This window comes from Oryctolagus cuniculus, chromosome 15 (assembly GCF_051225735.1).
Source record: "Oryctolagus cuniculus isolate XC-2025 breed Fujian yellow rabbit chromosome 15, ASM5122573v1, whole genome shotgun sequence".
NCBI lineage: Eukaryota > Metazoa > Chordata > Mammalia > Lagomorpha > Leporidae > Oryctolagus > Oryctolagus cuniculus.
The window spans coordinates 54,339,957-54,358,705 of NC_142881.1; the positions used below are offsets into that span (position 1 = coordinate 54,339,957).

Here is an 18,749-nt window from a genome sequence, read left to right on the forward strand (position 1 = left end):
AAGGTCTTTGTAATTGGACAGGAAATACAGATGCACTGGCTATAATGACAGAAGAGATTGATTATGAACGTCCTCTGGATCCAGTGCTGTGGCTCAGTGGGTTAAACTGTAGCTTGTGATGCCAGTACCTCATTCTGGAGGGCTGGCTTGCTTTACTTCGGATCCAGCTCCCAGCTAATGCTCCTGGAAAGGCAGTGGAGCATGTCCCAAGTACTTGGACCCCTGCCCCCCACACAGGAGACCTGGAGGGAATTCTTGGCTCCTACCTAAGGCCTGCATCAGACTGTTATGGCTGTTTTGGGGGTGAACCAGTAGATGGACGATCTCTGTTTCCTCCTGTCTCTCCCCCTCTGTGATGCTCTGCCTTTCAAGTCAATAAATAAATCTTAAAAAGAAATAATAAACGTCCTCTTAAGTTTAAATGGCCGAGTCAACATCTACTATCAATTACAGGTCTATTGTAACTTCAAGCTCAGAAATTCATTCAGAGTTATTTTTTACTTTCAAAACGAATTCAGAGCAGATATGGAAATGGGAAAAAGCCCTCCAACCTAGCCCAGCAGGATGTCGATAAGAACACAGAAAAGCAGATCAGGAATTTTTACCCATGTCCCCACCCCACCCCCCATTAGAAAAAGAAAGCCATACGATTTTCCTTGCTTGCTTGGTGAGTTCTATCTGATCTCTGAGCCTATTTCTTCACTATAAGACAGAAATAGTATACTACACAACAGGGCTGTGACATCTGCTTTGCCTACCTTGAAGGTAAGAGAAAAGTAAGATGAACACCTCAAAGACTGTCTTCAAGTAAAACAAATGATTTTTCAGCCCTTAAGGCATTCAGATCTGGCTGAAGAGCCCATGAGAGTATTTTACGCATGGAAAGCCAAGACACTCTGGGGAAAAACAAACAAACCAACCAAAAAACAACACCTAAATGAAAGAAATGAAAGATCTCCGCGAATGAGATCCCAGTGGAAAGAACGGGCCATCAAAGAAGGAGGTACCTTTCTCTGAAGGGAGGAGAGAACTTCCACTTTGACTACGACCTTGTCTAAATAAGATCGAAGTCGGCAAACTCAAAAGGCTTCCATAGCCTTGGCAACTCATGACAAGAGCCTAGGGAGATTACTGACGCCATAAACAAGAGTGTCAATTTGTTAAGTCAACAACAGGAGTCACTATGCACTTACTCCCCATGTAGGATCTCTGTCCTTAATGTGTTGTCCAATGTGAATTAATGCTATAATTAGTACTCAAACAGTATTTTACACTTTATGTTCTATGTGGGTGCAAACAGATGAAATCTTTACTTAATATATACTAAATCGATCTTCTGTATATAAAGAGAATTGAAAATGAATCTTGATGTGAATGGAATAGGAGAGGGAGCGGGAGATGGGAGAGGTAGAGTGGGAGGGAAGTTACGGGCAGCGGGGGGGAAAGCCATTGTAATCCATAAACTGTACTTTGGAAATTTATATTTACTAAATAAAAGTTAAAAAAAATAAAACATGATTTTTAAAATATCCCATGTTTAGATTACATTTTAATTGTTTATGACTGTCCATATTCTACAGTGTGACATTTCAGGGAAAAAATTGCTAGAATTCCATTTTTATCACCCAGCTATATACACATTAGACAAAATCTCATGTTTAGAGCACTTGTCAAAAACATTTCATCTCAATCTAATGAAAATTATTCACTTGTAGATTTGGGGACAATTTAAGGAGGGAATTTGCCTGAATCTTCAATAACGTCAATGAAATGAAAGACCAAAAAATAAAGGCAGGAGGTAAAGGGTAGGGCATGCTTCAGATGAAAGCAAACAAAAATCGCAGTGACCATGTACAATTTTGGTCCTTGATGGAGTCTTGGATCAAACAAGAAATAAAAATTAGAACATTCCAGGAACAGCTGGGGCAGTTTGCTCTTAATATTAGTATTACACCAACAACAAATCTGAGTGTAAGAATAATATGGTTATGAAGAAAAATGTCCTTGGTTTTAGGAGAAACACTTCGAAATATTCAGAGAAGAAATATTATGCTGTTTGAAACTGATTTTCAAATGGTTCAGAAAAACATTGTTAACTAGAAAGAAAGCAAATGTAGTAAAATGTTAATAATAGCTAAGGAAGGCTAGGTGAAGGGTATACAAGAATTTATTATTCTATTTCAGCTTTTCTGTACATTTAAAATTTTCAAAGAGACCAAAGTGTGGAAAAGTGGGAGGAAAGACAACATTGTAAAAACAAAATAAAACAGAACAGCATACTTAAAGTAACAAAGTTAAATTAGTTTTTTAGGACTTGAAAAATATTATAAGGGTAATGAAAAAGCATGTTAATTTTTCAACAGATAATTTCATAAACCTAATTTTCTAAGACAAAATACATTCTCTATGCAACAATATTGAGGTATTGTTGTACACTATTTAAGAGCAATGGTAATCTTTCTAATAAACAAAATAACTAAATTATAGACCTAAATTATATAATAAGAGGTCTCTCTCAGAAGTTTCTTTTAGATAAAAAGTAGTATAATTTATAAAAACAGGACAGACCAAAACATTATTGGAAAAGAGATTGGAAATAAACACAACTCCTTATAGATGAACAGTCTGGTAACCACACAGAACTATTTCTAGAACAAAATTATTATATAAAAACACATGTAAATTCACATTTTCTTTCTCTCTCTTTCTCTCTCTCTCTCTTTGGTTTATCACTGTTGTTTTATTTACTTATTTTAAAAAAATTTTATTAACATGTAGATCTTATTCACCTTTATGGGGCACCAAGCAGTATATGAACAGATACAATGTAAAATAATCAAATCAGGCTATCAAAACCTCCACCCCCCACGCTTCCTCCATGTTGGAGGTCTACCAGCTCCTCTCCTCTAGAAATTCTGTATGGGGCATAATACATTATTGTGACCTATAGTGGCCCCACTGTGCCATCAAACTCTAGAACCTATTACTTTCTATCTACATCTTGGCACCCTTCATCCAACCTCCTTCTATACTCTTTCCAGCACCTGAAATTTTTCTTTAAAAAAAAAAAATTCAAAGACAAGTAGAACATGTATATTTAGCAAATGTGACAGACCATATTTTGTATCATACACTTCAATTCAACCACTCCAAAGTAAACAACTAGAAACAATTAAGTACAGTCTATAAGCAGAAAACATGGTATTTTCTCTAGAATTGCCACTAAAAGTATTCTATAAAAATCTTCTAATAAATACTTGATTAGGCTAACAGATGAAGATAATTTAAGACAGTTGGATAAAAGAAACCAAGTCTGCCTTATTTCCTATAGAAGTTTAAATGAAAGATTCAAACTAAATTTTAGCAATCTCTTTTGTATCAAACCAACATATATAATATAGATACATTTGGCAGACTCTGTAGGTGATGTAGTACTTCTTTTTTCATGCAGTAAAGCACTCAGATACTCTAACTATTGTCAGGCTTTCCTGTCCTGACAGAAGATTGGACAAGTGCCCACCAATACCATAAGAAACCATAAAATATAGACAGGAATGTCTGTTTATAAGTTCATTTGAATAGTAACTAGAAAGAGCATCACTGTAACATGAGCTAACAACTGATGTTTATAAAATCTTTTAAATCAATTTATTCATGAGAAATTTAAATATCCTGTTAATGTAGAGTTACATTCCTGCTTAAAAACCTATTTACCGGTATAGATTTCCATTGTTATGTTTTGTTAGGAAATACACAGTCTTTCCATTAATGGATAAGCTCTGAAAGAAAAATGACAGATCAAATTATCTTTATGGACTAACCTGTTTTTAGCAATCTTTCCCATTTCTTTATGAGAAGGCAAGAACATGAATTGCATAAGCAAGAATAAACTTAAACAATGATGAATTTACTTTCAAAATAGCAACTCATTTACCTTGTTAACAGGCACTACCAAAGTTGGTTCCACTTTAGCATCAATTTCTTCTGGACTGTAAAAGCAGTACAGCTTCCCCCCTCTCAAAACACAATACAACCTTCTCCAGCTAATCAGACCTTCTACCATTTGCTGAAAAAAGAAAGAAACTATCAAGTTCAAATCATTATCACCTTAACTCTAAATTCAACAAGATATTGAAGTTATCAAAGTTAAATTAGATTTTTAAAACTTGTAAAATGCAACAGAATTACCCATTAATTTGTTGCACAATAAGTCTAAGTGCCCAAAATCCAAGAGGAAGTTAATACCATAAGTTTGGAATTCTAAAAAGCATTAAGCAAAACGAAGGTAATGATTACCACATAACTCTTACACACATAAAATCATAAATCAATGCAGTTTTTAAAAAGCTAGTCTATTAAAAATTAGTGCTTAGAATTCCACAGCAATTCATCAAATGACTCAGAAAAACTATAAAAATAACTCTCAGTGTTCAAAATACAATTTTCCCTTACTGTTCTCAGAACATTAGAAAATGTTGACTAACGTAAGAATGCAAATTTTCTTTCCTCCTAATGGAATCTTTTAGAAAAAGCTATTGATTCATTGAAGCCACAATTAATTATTTACTGAATATAAATAACTCTGGTTATAAATAAGTCAGGAGTAGGTGGCTCAGAGGCAGCTTTGCAAGCCCAGAGGCCTAACCTGTGCCAACGAAGCCTGCCAGAACGGCCTGTACGTGAAAGGTGTCGCGCCGTTCTCACCAGTTCCACCAGGAGCTCCTGCCACTGCTCACTTTCCAGCTACGTCTATTAACCATGTAGGGGGCTCGGAGAGGTGGCTCCAGGGCACGGGCACAGCATTAGAACCCTCTCCTTGCCACCCCTGCCCAGTTTATGTCTGATAATGGTCAGAAAAATCACATTTAAAAAAAAAAAAGACCTAACTAAAACACCTCTCAATATGAGAAGGTAAAACAGCTGCTACTACGCTAAGATGGAAAGCGGAGCTACAGCTGCTGTAGGGTATGGACGGGTCCTCTAACCTGCTGATTAAGAAATCCTGCAAAGGCATCCTCAGCCATACAAGCTGGCTGGGCGACCAATCGGCAGCACATGTTGCCATAGAGGGGAAGCCAGAATGAGGACTCCTCTATGGAAAGGAGAGAAGAAAATTCAGTTACAAATGTAAATTACGTTAAGGTCATCACACATTGTGGTTTATTTTTCTTGTTACAATTTTTTTATTTATACATGAACATACTTCAAAATTTTTATAGAAAGGTTTATCCTGCTAGAACACCAATACAATATTTAATGACAAAATCAAATGAGAAAGCAGTGAAGACAGCATGATATTAAGCTGATAGCTAACAGCATGCTATCACTTGGAATAAACAGGGACCTTTTAGTATCTTGATCTTATTTGATCTTAAAAGTAATTACCCAATGGAGATAGTTCATAAGATATAAGTAGCCTTGTTTAACATTAAAAAACATTCTAAGAAAATGATTTCTCTGTCAAATTTTACTTCTTGCCCCCTCACTATAATAATTAGCACAGTAATCCTCCAAATAATACATCGTTTCAGAGAACTTTATAAAGCAAAACTGCTTGCCCTTCCTGAAGTCACCCTTAAGCCCTAGGGGTAACCCCCAAGATGGGCATCTGTACAGGGCTGGAGGGTGAGCTGTGGTGTGCTAGGGCAAGTGCTGGGACCAGGCAGGCTGAGGGGAGGGGGGAAGGCAGCCTGCATCAGGCATCAGAGCTGGAGTGGGCCTAGAGGACATCTCACTGGGGCACAGCCTAGCGTGGGGAACCTGTTCTGACAAGCACACTGAGGAGGGTGTGTGGGTAGGGCAGCCTGAGAGTGGGGTATTATATCCCCAGGGAGATCTGTACTCAGGGACAGGTGGGTGGTGAGGAAGCTATCCAGGCATGGGCAACACGGCAGGGTGTTAAGTCTAAGTGCAAAAAGGGCACGTAGGCTTCCTTGGAGGAATGACTGATTCCATGAGCTGGAATATTCTGGGAGGCCACCGAGCAAGTGCTCAAAGAGTGATGTCATAAAGACACAGAAGTCATCTCAAATGGGTTCCCACTGGCCCAATTGGGGATCATTAGAACCTCAAAATAAACAATGTTATTTATAGATTATGATGCCTCAAATTAAAGAGAAAGCATGAGTCCAAACTGATGTAAATAAATCAATGAATAAACTGAAAATCTTATAAGAAATAGTGTACTTACATTGTTTCAAAGCACTTCCTGCTCACCAGACATATGTATTGATTACAAAAAGGGAAATTACAAAAAGGGAGTAACTTTACAGCAGAGAACCATGGCCAACACCACCTTAATCAAGTGATCAAAGTCAATCTCAAAAGGAATGGGATAATTAAGTTATATGCCACATGACAGGATGTAGTGAGAACGCAGCGTCACTTCTGCAATATTTCTGCCAAAAACAAGTATTCTGAATCTTACTCAGAGAAAAACATCCAGGAAACCTGAATTAAGGGACTTTTAGACAAAGAAACCAAATACAATCTTCAAAAACATGCGAGGGTCATGATAGTCCAAGAAAGGTTGAGAAACTGATCTAGACAGAAGGAAACTAAGGAACATAATTAAATGTAAAGTGTGGTTCTGCACCAGGTCCTTCTGCCATAGAACGTTACTGGGACAGTGGGCAACACCCGAATGGAGTCTGAGGCCCAGATGGCAGCAATGCATTAATATTCATTGCCTAACTTGGATAGTGTGGTGATGCAGCCAATTGCAGAATACGCATATTAACATGCTTGGAGGTAAAGAAGCATCATGTAAGCAACTTGCTCTCATATATTTTTGGGGGCAGGGGCAGTTCTTGACATTCAAATTGCAACTCTTCTACAAATACGGATGGTTTTAAAAAGTTCTTTCAAAAATCATCAAGATACCCCTTTAATGTAGAATATATAACCTCCACATAAGTCAGTATTAACGCCATACTTGCATGGAAAGAAAGCAAATGCACCAGGATGTACATACAATTCTAATATATGACCCTTAGTTCATAATGGCTCTCCCAAAAATGACACTTAAGGTTTCCACTTCACTCTTTCTTGATAGTGCCTATAAAATGGCTAGCCATTGACTGTAATTATTATTTACCCAACAGCCTTAGTAACTGTCAAAAAAATACTGTTTTTTTTTTTTTTTTTTTTTTTTTTTTGACAGGCAGAGTGGACAGTGAGAGAGAGAGACAGAGAGAGAAAGGTCTTCCTTTTGCCGCTGGTTCACCCTCCAATGGCCGCCGCTGCAGCCGGCGCACCGCGCTGATCCTGGCAGGAGCCAGGAGCCAGGTGCTTTTCCTGGTCTCCCATGGGGTGCAGGGCCCAAGCACCTGGGCCATCCTCCACTGCACTCCCTGGCCATAGCAGAGAGCTGGCCTGGAAGAGGGGCAACCGGGACAGAATCCGGCGCCCCAACCGGGACTAGAACCCGGTGTGCCGGCGCCGCAAGGTGGAGGATTAGCCTATTGAGCCACGGCGCCGGCTAAAATACTGTTTTTGGTTAAAAATAAAAAGTTGTTTTAGTATAAACATGCAATGTAGCCAAGGTTTGGTACCCTTGTTAAAGGAGACAGAACAACCCCAATGAAGAGTACAAACAAAAGCAAGTTTCGTTTCTTTTTCTTTAAATAATTTAGCTACCAAATTCTACTACAGAATACTACACAATAAATTTTCTGGGACTATTCCAATCTTTTAAATTAATACCTTTTTGGAGCCCACTACACTACTGTGGTGTAGTCAGTTAGGGTTCTGACTGCTCTATTTCTGATCCAGCTCCCGGCTAATGTGCCTGGGAAAGCAGAGGAGGATAGTCTAAACCCAAGCAGTTGGAGGCCTGCCACCCAGGTCGGATACCCGGATGGAGTTCCAGGTTCCTGGCTTCAGCCTGGCCCTCTGGAGAATGAACCAGCAGATGGAAGATCTCTCTCTGTTTCTCACTCTCTGTAACTTTGCCTTTGAAATAAATAAAACATAGCTACTGAAATAAATAAAACAAATCTTTTGAAATAAATCAATTAATACCTTGTTAAATTTGCTTTTAGAAATAAAAGGCTTGAGCTAAGATAAAGGCATAAACTCAATGCACACAATGATTTCAATGATTCCAAATGCAGACACAAATAAACAAAGGAAAGTTACCTTTCCTAAAATAGGCAAGAAATGAAATAAAAATTCTATAAAAGCATGCAATTGACTAGTACATAATTCACAAATCTCACTTTGTGAATTATGAATGTAAAGTTGCAAATCAAATTTCTTTATATAGGTCATTCCAGATTTATGAATGGCTGTTTTAAATATCTCTATGTTAGTTGCTTTTAAGTTAGAAAGCACTTCCTAAAGAAATAGAATCATATAGTGATTAGATTCTCAGATGAGTTCACAATCAATAGTGTATCTGGAACCTAAATACCACATCTAATTGTGCTTCTCTGTTAAATAGCTCAGATTGCATGGCACGCAAAGGAAAAGAATATTCATTCCTAACTATAGTCCTTGCAAAGGGATCCTGGATATAGAACTCCCTCCACAGACCTTCTGCCAGACACGCTGCCATCACCCATCACTTCTATCCCATGTTTCTTTACAGCCCAGGACCATGGTGCAGTACAATAGCCATGGTTTCTCTGTACTCCAAATAAGGAATACTGCATCTAGGATGGCTACTTACCCTGACAGTCAATTTTTCGTGTTTAAAAAAATAACAGCTCTCTTAGGCAGAGGGTTGTTACAAAAATCAAGTAAGAAAATGTATACAGGACATCTCTCTTTTTGTCTGCCAATAGAGCTTCTCATAACTTCTTAACCCAGGGCAGTCTTACTCCCCAAACCACAGTATTTCCATTTCTCACAGCTGCCTCTCAGTTCTTGTACAATACATTAATCAAAAATACTTAATTCTTTTCTAACCAAGGGAGGTATTAGGACAAGATAAAATGAAACAGGAAATGAAAGAGCAGTTGATTTTTCATTACTTAAAGATTTTATATACCTCATCCATAGTTTGAAATGGGGAAACAAAAAGGAGTTTAAAAATGACAACAACAGAAACAAAACACAGGCTAGAGGAAGAATTCAGATAACATCTCAGTTCCGTTTGAGTCGATCTTCAGGTCGTTTCGTTATCTTATAAGAAGTATAAGAATTTCTTGATGGCAAATATAAACCTTAAGATACCATTTAGGCTGTTTCCTTCAACTAGCAAAAACAATAAAATTGAGTTATAATTTTGAAAAATCTGGTATCTCCTCTTAATTTTATAGTACACACTGGTATAACTTTACTAAGGAAAACTATATTAACATATATCTGTCAATGACTAGATTAGAGGGTAACTTTTTTCTATATAAAACTGCTTTTTCTTCTTTTTCAAAATATAATTTACTTAAAAATTTGAATGTATAAACACTTCTAGGAATATAATATTACATAAAATGAGGCATATAGTTTGCTATATTTTAAATTTGTTCTAGGAATCTACATGTTCCAATGTCAATGGCTTTGGGGTTTTACTGTTCCAAGCACAGGTCTTTTCATGGTTTTGATACATATGGATTGGGTCTCTCTGAGGGGGACGAGGAGGAAGGAGAGAGAGCACGCAATATTCTCAGACAATATTGTGCCGAAGGAGAAATCAGTAATATCTTACAGAACACTGAAGATGAGTGAAGGATCCTTGCTAACACTGATGTTTCTTTTGGGAATCTTATTCCTTTCTACTATTTTCCAGCTGACTGGTCAAAAAAGAGTGTGGTCTTCCATCAACCCCACTATCTTCACACATCGTAGTTTTTGGCTTTGGGTATTTTAACAGTAAGCATGCTTGACAGTAAAGCAAGCACAAAGACCGCGGTCTGATCTGCATGGTCTGATGTCTGGCTGGCCCACCTGCCAGCTACTGGATCCAGCACGCTACTTACCAGCCATAAAATGTAAATAGTAATGAAATGAGGAACTTGGGACTGTCACAGAGCTAGCCAATGGTTAAGGCTAGAATATAAACCCAAGACTGATGATTCCAGAGTCGCCACTGTTAATCCCTTTCTTATAATACATCTCACAGAGTTCAAGAGTAAAAACTACTTCAAAAAAAAAAAAACAAAACAAAACAAAACAAAACAAAACAAAACAAAACAAAACTACTTCAAAAGTGTTTAGGATAGTTTCTGACACATTGCAGGCACTCAACACATAGTAGTGGTCATCACTAACTTCAGAGAACTCACACAAATGGGTGAGCAAAAAACTTTACCAGATTTCCTGGTAATACTGATCATGCAAATACCATTGCAGATTTCAGGTTTTGGGTGATGGCAGGCCAGACTGTTCACATTAATCCTCTAGCTGAAAATTATGAAACATGCTGAATAAAATACAAAAGAAATTTTTACAAAGCAATAAAGAGGTAACATGGTTATAAGAAATTACCAGGACAAACTAAAGATAAATGAGAACCAGCAAGCTAAGGAAGCATGAAAGCTGTGTTTGCCTTGAGTTTCTATATTATGATTTATGTTATATGATATAATTTATTTGAATTTATATTCAATAAATATATTTGATAATATACTGATATATATATATATATATATATATATATACACACACTGATAATCACACAAGAAGAGAGAAGCAGAAAAGAAATCAAAGCTGAGGGCCTGCTCAACGTTAGCAGTTTAATTGGGGCGTCTCCTCCTACTAATATGATATCCCAAAGGGGCCAGCCCAGGTGTAGGAATGAACATGAACTAGAGATGGTGCATGTCTGAATTATTACAGACTACAATACAACTATGTTTACTCTTGTTAAAAGATAATAGATGATATTAACAATGTATGCCAGGTAAAGAAAGTGCTATATCAAGGCGAAAAAATCAAATAGAATCACAAAACCTGAAGAACACAGTAAATGAAATAAAGAACTTAGTATCCAGGTTTAAAAGCAAATCAGGGCCGGTGCCGCGGCTCACTAGGCTAATCCTCCGCCTTGTGGTGCCGGCACATCGGGTTCTAGTCCCGGTCAGGGCGCTGGATTCTGTCCCCGTTGCCCCTCTTCCAGGCCAGCTCTCTGCTGTGGCCAGGGAGTGCAGTGGAGGATGGCCCAAGTGCTTGGGCCCTACACCCCATGGGAGACCAGGGTAAGTACCTGGCTCCTGCCTTCGGATCAGCGCGGTGCGCCGGCCGCAGCGCGCCGGCCGCGGCGGCTATGGGACGGTGAACCAACGGCAAAGAAGACCTTTCTCTCTGTCTCTCTCTCTCACTGTCCACTCTGCCTGTCAAAAAATAAAATAATAATAATAATAAAAAAAAAGCAAATCAGACAGAACTGCAGAGAGAATAAGGGAAATGGAAAACAGGTGATTAAAAAATATCCAGAAAAGCACCACAGACAGACCAAATGACGAAAAATAAATCAAGAAGTGCAATAAACAGAGAATACAAAGGCAAAAAAATGAATACAGATTTAATAGACATGCTAGAAAAAAAACAAGAAAATGGGGAGAGCTTTCTGAAAAGGTGAGTGAGATCTGGTCCAACCCAATGAAATACACCAACAACAATTTAAAAAAGCTCAAAGAACCTCAGGCATTACAAATTAAAATAAAATCAATGCCTATTATGTTATATCAAAACAAACAGAAATTATATTACAGACAAACAAATTAAAAAGATGATTTTCACAGATGACACACTGACAAAGGATTCTCAACAACAGGTAGTAGAAGCCAAAAGATAGTAGCATTTCATATTCCAAAAGGAAATAATTAAAACCACCAAACTTCTGTATCCTAGAAAAAATATTTCAAAAATAAAGCAAAGTAAATTTATCTTCAGACAACGAAAAAGAACCAAAAAATCTGATACCAGCAAAACATACTAAAAGAAATTCTAAGGGTTATAATTCTAGCAAAAGAAAAATAATTCTAGATACAAAATATAATGCACATAAACATGTAGATAAATCTAAAGAAATAGTTATCTTTCGAAATTTGAAAAAAAACAAGACATATAAAACAACAGCACATAGGTCAGGGAAATGGCGTGTAACTGTCCTGGAAGTCTTTGACAAAAAGGTCAAACTACCTTTTAATTTTAGACTTTGGTAAGTACAATTAATGAAGTTTTTACAGCTAATTTCTAAGAGATGAGAAAAAGAATGTGTAAGTTTAATTAGGGCAGGGGAAAAGTAAAATGAAAAAAATAACCAACAACAATTTAATAGATAGAAAGAAAACACAGGTTATCACTGTAAATTTAAACCAAAATATATAGCTATTTGACACTATATACCAAAGGATTACAAGGTGAAGCCAAAAACAAAACAAAACAAAACAAAAAAACCACCAACTAAAATCCAATATAACGTTGTCTGAAAAGGCATACCTATAACACAAAAAAGTGACAATTTGAGGTAAAAGAGTAGAAGAGAACACACAACTTAAAAATTGTGTGCATCAAATAACAAAGGTCCAATTATATACAACAAAAATAGACCTAACTATGAGACTACAAAAACCCACAATCATAGCAGGAAATTTTATTAAACCTCTTGTACTGATATGGAATATGTAGACTAGAATCAATATGTCTAATGAATAATTAGGATATATAGAATACCCTAGTCAATAATGAAATTGATCATCCTATTGCAAGAATGATAGTAAGAAAACTAAGGTACCAAAAGTCAATACCAGGAATGGAAAGGTGAGGGCAATGCTACAGAAAATCAATAGATAGAAGCTACTGTGAAGAACTTGATGCATACACATTTCAATTTTTAGATCAAATGGATATGTTTATGAAAACATAACTAAAACTGATTCAAGAACAGAAAAGCTAAAGAATCCTGTAACTGGGGCTGGCACCGTGGCATAGGAGGATAAACTTTCGCTTGCAGTGCTGGCATCCTAAATGGGAACTGGTTCAAGTCCCAGTTGCTCCACTTCTGATCCAGCTCCCTGCTAACACACCTAGGAAAAGTAGCAGATTTTGCCCAAGTGCTTGGGCTCCTGCACCCATGTGGGAGACCTGGAAGAAGCTCCTGGCTCCTGGTTTCAGCCTGGTACAGCTCTGGCCAGTGCAGCCATTTGGGGAGTGAACCAGTGAATGGAAGATCGATCGATCTATCTTTCTTTCTCTCTCTCTCTCAAGTAAATAAATCTTAAAAACAAACAAACAAACAAAAAACCTGTAACTGTTAAAACAATAGTTGAATTTGAATTAGTATAAAAGGTCAATACATATAGTGAATTAAGTGAAATATTATAAACAGTGGCATGCAAACAAACTGAATGATGAAAAGCCCATTCCTAAGAAGACATACTATGATTCCATCTACACAAAGTTCACACCAGGTAAAACAAAATTATATTATTTAGGGAAGCACACACCAGCTGGTAAAGTTATAAAGAAAAGCAATGAAGCCAATACCATAAAACTGAGACACATTTACACCTAGGGTAATTGAGAGAAAGCAGGATTGGTAATATTCTATATCTTGACAAGAAGGTGGTTATGCATCTCATAATTATTTGTTAAACTGAATATTAATAGTCCATGAACTTTTGTCTATCATTAATATAATTTTATTGTGTAACAGAAAATATCAATGTAATACATTTACCATATAATTTATTTTGCCTCAGAAAATGAGTAAAAACAAATACAAATCATAGTTCCAAACTGTTTTACCAACAGTGCTTTTAATTTTTTGTCACAAATGAAATAATCTTGGAAGAGCAGAGACTACTCACACTAACTTTTACAAATCTTCTTCAACACCTTTTTCACTTTGTCACACGTTTCTTTGGATTAACTGTCACTACCACTATCATGCAGGTAGAAAAGGGTTAAGATTAATTTAGCTCTACCAACACAAGAACTGGCTTCTTTGATTTCAAATTTAAAAATAAGACAGGTCTTTGATTTCGAGTCAGGAGAGTGGTGAAGTCATCAATTTCAAGTCAAAGATAAGGAGTCAGCACACTGAAAACCTTCCTATTCTCAGTTAGCTAACCTCACAGTTAGCACAGAGAAAGGCAAATGAACTTTTTCTCCTTTGGGGAAAGGGGACAGACATTTGAAAGAACCTATAAAATCATTTATTTCTATATTATTTAAGTCAACATCCACCTCAGGGGAATATAATACAATTAGAAATTTTATTTTATTATATACAGACAACATATGTAATAAGTAAAAGAGTTAACATACTTACCATTTCCATTAATAGACAGATTATGGGTCTTGAAGCTGTCCTCTGCACTTTCCAAGGTTAGAGTAGTATAAGCCAGCAAATGATACTTTGCACCACTTAGTAATAAGAAAGAAGACAAGTTATAAGTATTTTCAAGTTTTCTATTACATAAAATACTTACAGGTTCAACAACAACAAATAAACAGATTTAAAAATAGGCAAAGGGTATGGGCAACTTTTAGATCTGTATAAAAGTGTGTTGTGATGATGCAGCAAAAGTTGCTCGTGCCCCCCTCCACCAGGGTGTCTAGGTTCCATTCCAGCTCCAGACTCCAGCTTCTAGCAGTAGTGTTGGCTCAGTAATCAAGATCCTGTCACCCATGTGGGAGACCTAGATTGTGTTCTGGTTTCTGGCTCCAGCCTCTGCCTGTCCAGTCCTGACAGTTGTGGGCATTTGGGGAGTGAACTATAGATGGGAACTCTAACTTTGGTCTGGCCAAAATGCAGAGAAAGTGGAAACTTCATGTATTGCTGGTGGGAATGGAAAATGGTGCAGCTACTGAAAAGCAGTATGGTGGCTCCTCAAAAAACACAGATGCTACCACTCACATATTTACAGTCAATACAAGTTATTAATCAACTGGTATGTTTACCTCTATAATGTTTGTTAATAAACTCTTCATATTGACTTAATCCACACAAATGTTTCTCTGAAGGGCCTCCATTCATTCATTCAGTCAGTAAGTATCCACTGAACAGCTAAAATGCCAGGTCCCAGGCAAAGTCAGGGACACTCAATAGTAAACAAAGTATAGATTCAGATGCAGGCAAGAGGGAAAAAAAAAAAAGAATAAGCAGAGGAATAACACAAGCATTGGTGTTTATGTTACAATGCAACTTTTTCTATGAAAGAAGCAAAGGGAATAAGAAAAATGAGGACCTGTATTAGACAGATGAACTGGGGAAGGTGTCTCTGAGGAGGTAAAAGTTGTGCAGTCATACAAGCATCCAGTCAAGCCATGAACACGGGCACACATTCCAGTCAGAGAGGCGATATGGGCAAAAGAAAGGATGGAAGAAAACCACTATGGCCAGGGCCCAGTGAGCAAGCAGAAAAACAGTGCAACACAGGGCTGGAAATACAGGCACCACTCCTAACTGTAACAATAGTGCTCTTAAAAACATAAACAATCTATTTACTCTACACAAGTGTTAGGAGAAAAAACATGCTTTATAACTTCAATCTAATTTAAAATATAGGTTGGTGTTTTTTTTAAATACTTCTTTCTGTGAAATATATATTATCACCCTCAATTTTGCCAGTTTTCCAAGCAGATGATGCATATTTATACACTGAACAATAATATACTAAACAGCTTTCAAGAAACATAAAATCGACTTAGAGGCACAGCAAAAATCCAACAAGAGGAATTTCAGTAGGCTAAATGCCACAAATAAAATGAATAAATGAATCATATCAGGGAGCATACTAAAAATTACCAAAAATGTTCACTGTCTTCTTTCAGATCCAACAATACTTTATGATGATATTTCAAGTTACTTCATTTTTAAACCATGACTAATTACAATGCCAATGCTTCCAAAACCAACAATGACCTCACTGTTAAAACATTCTTGTTAGGGTAACATTTTCTTTCTAAAACATTACTCTCATTCCTTTTAGCCAACCTTAATATTGAGTTCCCCAAAGTTTAATCAGCTTCATTCTTCTATCAAATAGGCTAATTGTTTTAACACTGTAGGGTTGGTGGTGGTAAAAATTTATGAAAATAGATGACTAGTTAAATGATGGTAGTCTGAAAAAATACACTCTTGTCAGGAAGGTTACAAGTCATTACTAGTGAGCATGTATATTGCTTTATATGTGCAAATTTTGGTTGAAGACTAAAGGCTTACTAAAAACATCGTCACATTCTACTAGATCACTATTAAAGATGAAATTGATATCTTTACGCATGCTGATTACTAGTACCATTCTCAAACTCCTATCATGGCAAAGTAGTGAGTTATGGAAGTATCAGGACTATGTTTCAACCTGGAAATAGAATTGTTTATTTAAACATCAAAAATAAATAGTTCCACTAACATATTGTTAAATTAAAGTAGCTTCCAGTAAATCTTTTCCAAAATCTTAATGTACAATGGTTTTTAAGATGGTCTCAGATCTAAGGGGGAAAAAAACTAAGGGTTCCTTTCTGCCTTTTAAATACATTTACTCATATAATGGGAAGACATACCTTTATGTCTGCTTTTCAGACTGTGGATTGAGATCTATTCATGGGTCATGAAATCAATTAATTGATTTCCAAAGAGTAGACTTAAAAATGGAAAGTAAGAAATATCTGATAGCTCTACTGTAAATAGTAAGGGTTCAGTGTTATTTGACGAAACCTATCTGCTTGTATAGCTGTGTGCACTCAGTCATAATGTAAAACATAGTTCTTAGCATGAGTCTCAATCAAAATAGATTGAAAGCCCCTATGCTAGAGTGCCAACATGTATTTCACATGTAATACATTGGACATGAAAAGTTATTTAATTACATTTTGATGACTGACATTTCCAGAATTTATATCTGAAATATTTCCCCTTTTATAATTACAGTAATGACATGCTGAAAAGCCAACACTACTGACACGCACAGAAATTCCAGGAATGCAGCCTGATCAATGTTCTTCTGAAGAAACATAAACATAAAACTTTTTGTGAAGAAACAAACAATGTTTAGAAAACGCATCTGGGAGAAACCAGGGCTCCTGGGAGAAATGGTGATTCTAAATCAGGGCAGAAAAAATTATAAGACAAACAGATAACAACTTAGTGTGTCAAAAAGCAAAGAAGCTATAAAGATTAGATCATGCCAGAACAAGGCACAAGTTAGATTAAAGCTTTCCACTGACCAAAGATGAGACAATTTGGGCATCAAAGGAAGTAACTGAAAGATCAAAACATGAATGTATCAAAATTTAAGAGTTCAAATAAAACAACAATGATGACCTCCATAGTTGCTAGGCTTGAAGTTATTTTCTTCTAAAATTTGGTAAATATAAGAAATGAGTATTTTTCCCCTCCCCTTCTTTCACCCATTTTATTGTGGTTGTATCCAGAGGATTTATGAGGGGAAGTTCTTCTTTTTAAGAATTCTAGTTTAGAAGAAAAATGCAAGACAAATTTAGAAAGTCTCTAAGTTATAATTCCTAATGAAATAATGAATGATCAACAGTGGCTACTAAAACAGACAAAAGAATGACAGGAAAATTTATAATGGATGAATCGGGATAGCTACCCCTGAGCCCACTGATCAATCTTAACATTACTAAAAGTGGGGCAAGGTCTCCAAGTAGCTGATACTAAGAAATAAATTCAATAATACAGGGCATTATTGTCCTAAGAAAGAACCTGAATCAAATCAGTTCTCTAGGTCTAAGCACCAGGTTATAGGAAATACTAGGGCCAGGAAAGGATGTTAAAAACACCACAAAGATGCAATCAGATAGATTAGGAATATGGGAAACTGTACAAGATCTTGTTTCTTCAATAAATATTGGTAATATAGACCTTGCTTAGAGTCTGAGTTCAACTACCAAATCACAAGAGGACTCTTTCAGAATTGAAGCAATTTGAATACAGTAGATGATACTAAGCGTTTACTTTTTTTTTTGTTAGGTGTGATACTGACAATATGGTTTCATTAAAGAGATAAAATACTTTTAAAAAATCTATGAGAATGAAGCATAACATACATATAGAAATACAATTAGTAGAGCGACATGCAGCGAGTACTTTGACATTAACATAGCCCATTTTCAAGAAAAGCATTTCAATTTTCCGGTAGATACTGGAATTTCAAATCACTAAAAACACTGTCACCAGACTTCCTATCTTCAAAGGAAGATATCAAGGATACCTCGGCTGGGTTAATGTCAGATGACCAAGTGTTGTTTCTGCTTCAGGATGTTTTCCCATTTACAATATAAACATATACTCCACATGCAATAATTTAAAATATCACAAATGTATAATTATGTCACCATAAACATGGTATTAGAAAACTTACAAAACAGCTGAGCTGAAGAGCAAGCACTTTTCATGATCATCCTCTTGAAGCACAGAGTGTATTTTCTTTCCTGTAGCTTTACTTAGGGATGTCTTAAGTTTCTTTGCTAGCTTCTTAGGTGTGCTGGCTATGGAGGAGTCTTCTGTACAGCAGCTATACACCTCCATCTTTATCTGAAAGTCTGGCCCTGCTTCACTGCTGAAAATGAGAGAATTCCTAACATTAGAATTGTAACTCCATAGGAGTTAAAATTAAAACAACCTTTGATGATTTCATATCATTTAAAAATGAGCCTTTTAAATAGGTTTATGTTAATACATATTAATGTGACAGAATCTCCCCATGTCATTTAGTATGTAAATGGCCTGAGAGAGTCACTACAACTTTCAAAGTATCAGCATCTAAAGAGCTAGGGCAATCTTACATCAAAACTCAATTTAACCAATATGTACAGGCATATTAAAGAAAAAGAAC

The 18,749-nt window shown here is 36.4% G+C and overlaps 1 protein-coding gene across 5 annotated transcripts in view; it reads right to left on the reverse strand.

Moving 5' to 3' along the window:
- RTKN2 (rhotekin 2) overlaps positions 1-18,749 on the reverse strand; it is a 138,231-nt gene that overhangs the window by 90,315 nt on the left and 29,167 nt on the right. For all 5 annotated transcript variants that reach the window (XM_089314095.1, XM_089314093.1, XM_089314096.1 and 2 more), the window contains 4 exons: positions 18,276-18,473; positions 14,219-14,313; positions 4,986-5,092; positions 3,935-4,066 (listed from right to left, as the gene is read on the reverse strand). In XM_089314095.1, coding sequence (XP_089170221.1) covers positions 3,935-4,066; positions 4,986-5,092; positions 14,219-14,313; positions 18,276-18,473 — 532 coding nt within the window. The remainder of the gene's footprint in view (positions 1-3,934; positions 4,067-4,985; positions 5,093-14,218; positions 14,314-18,275; positions 18,474-18,749) is intronic.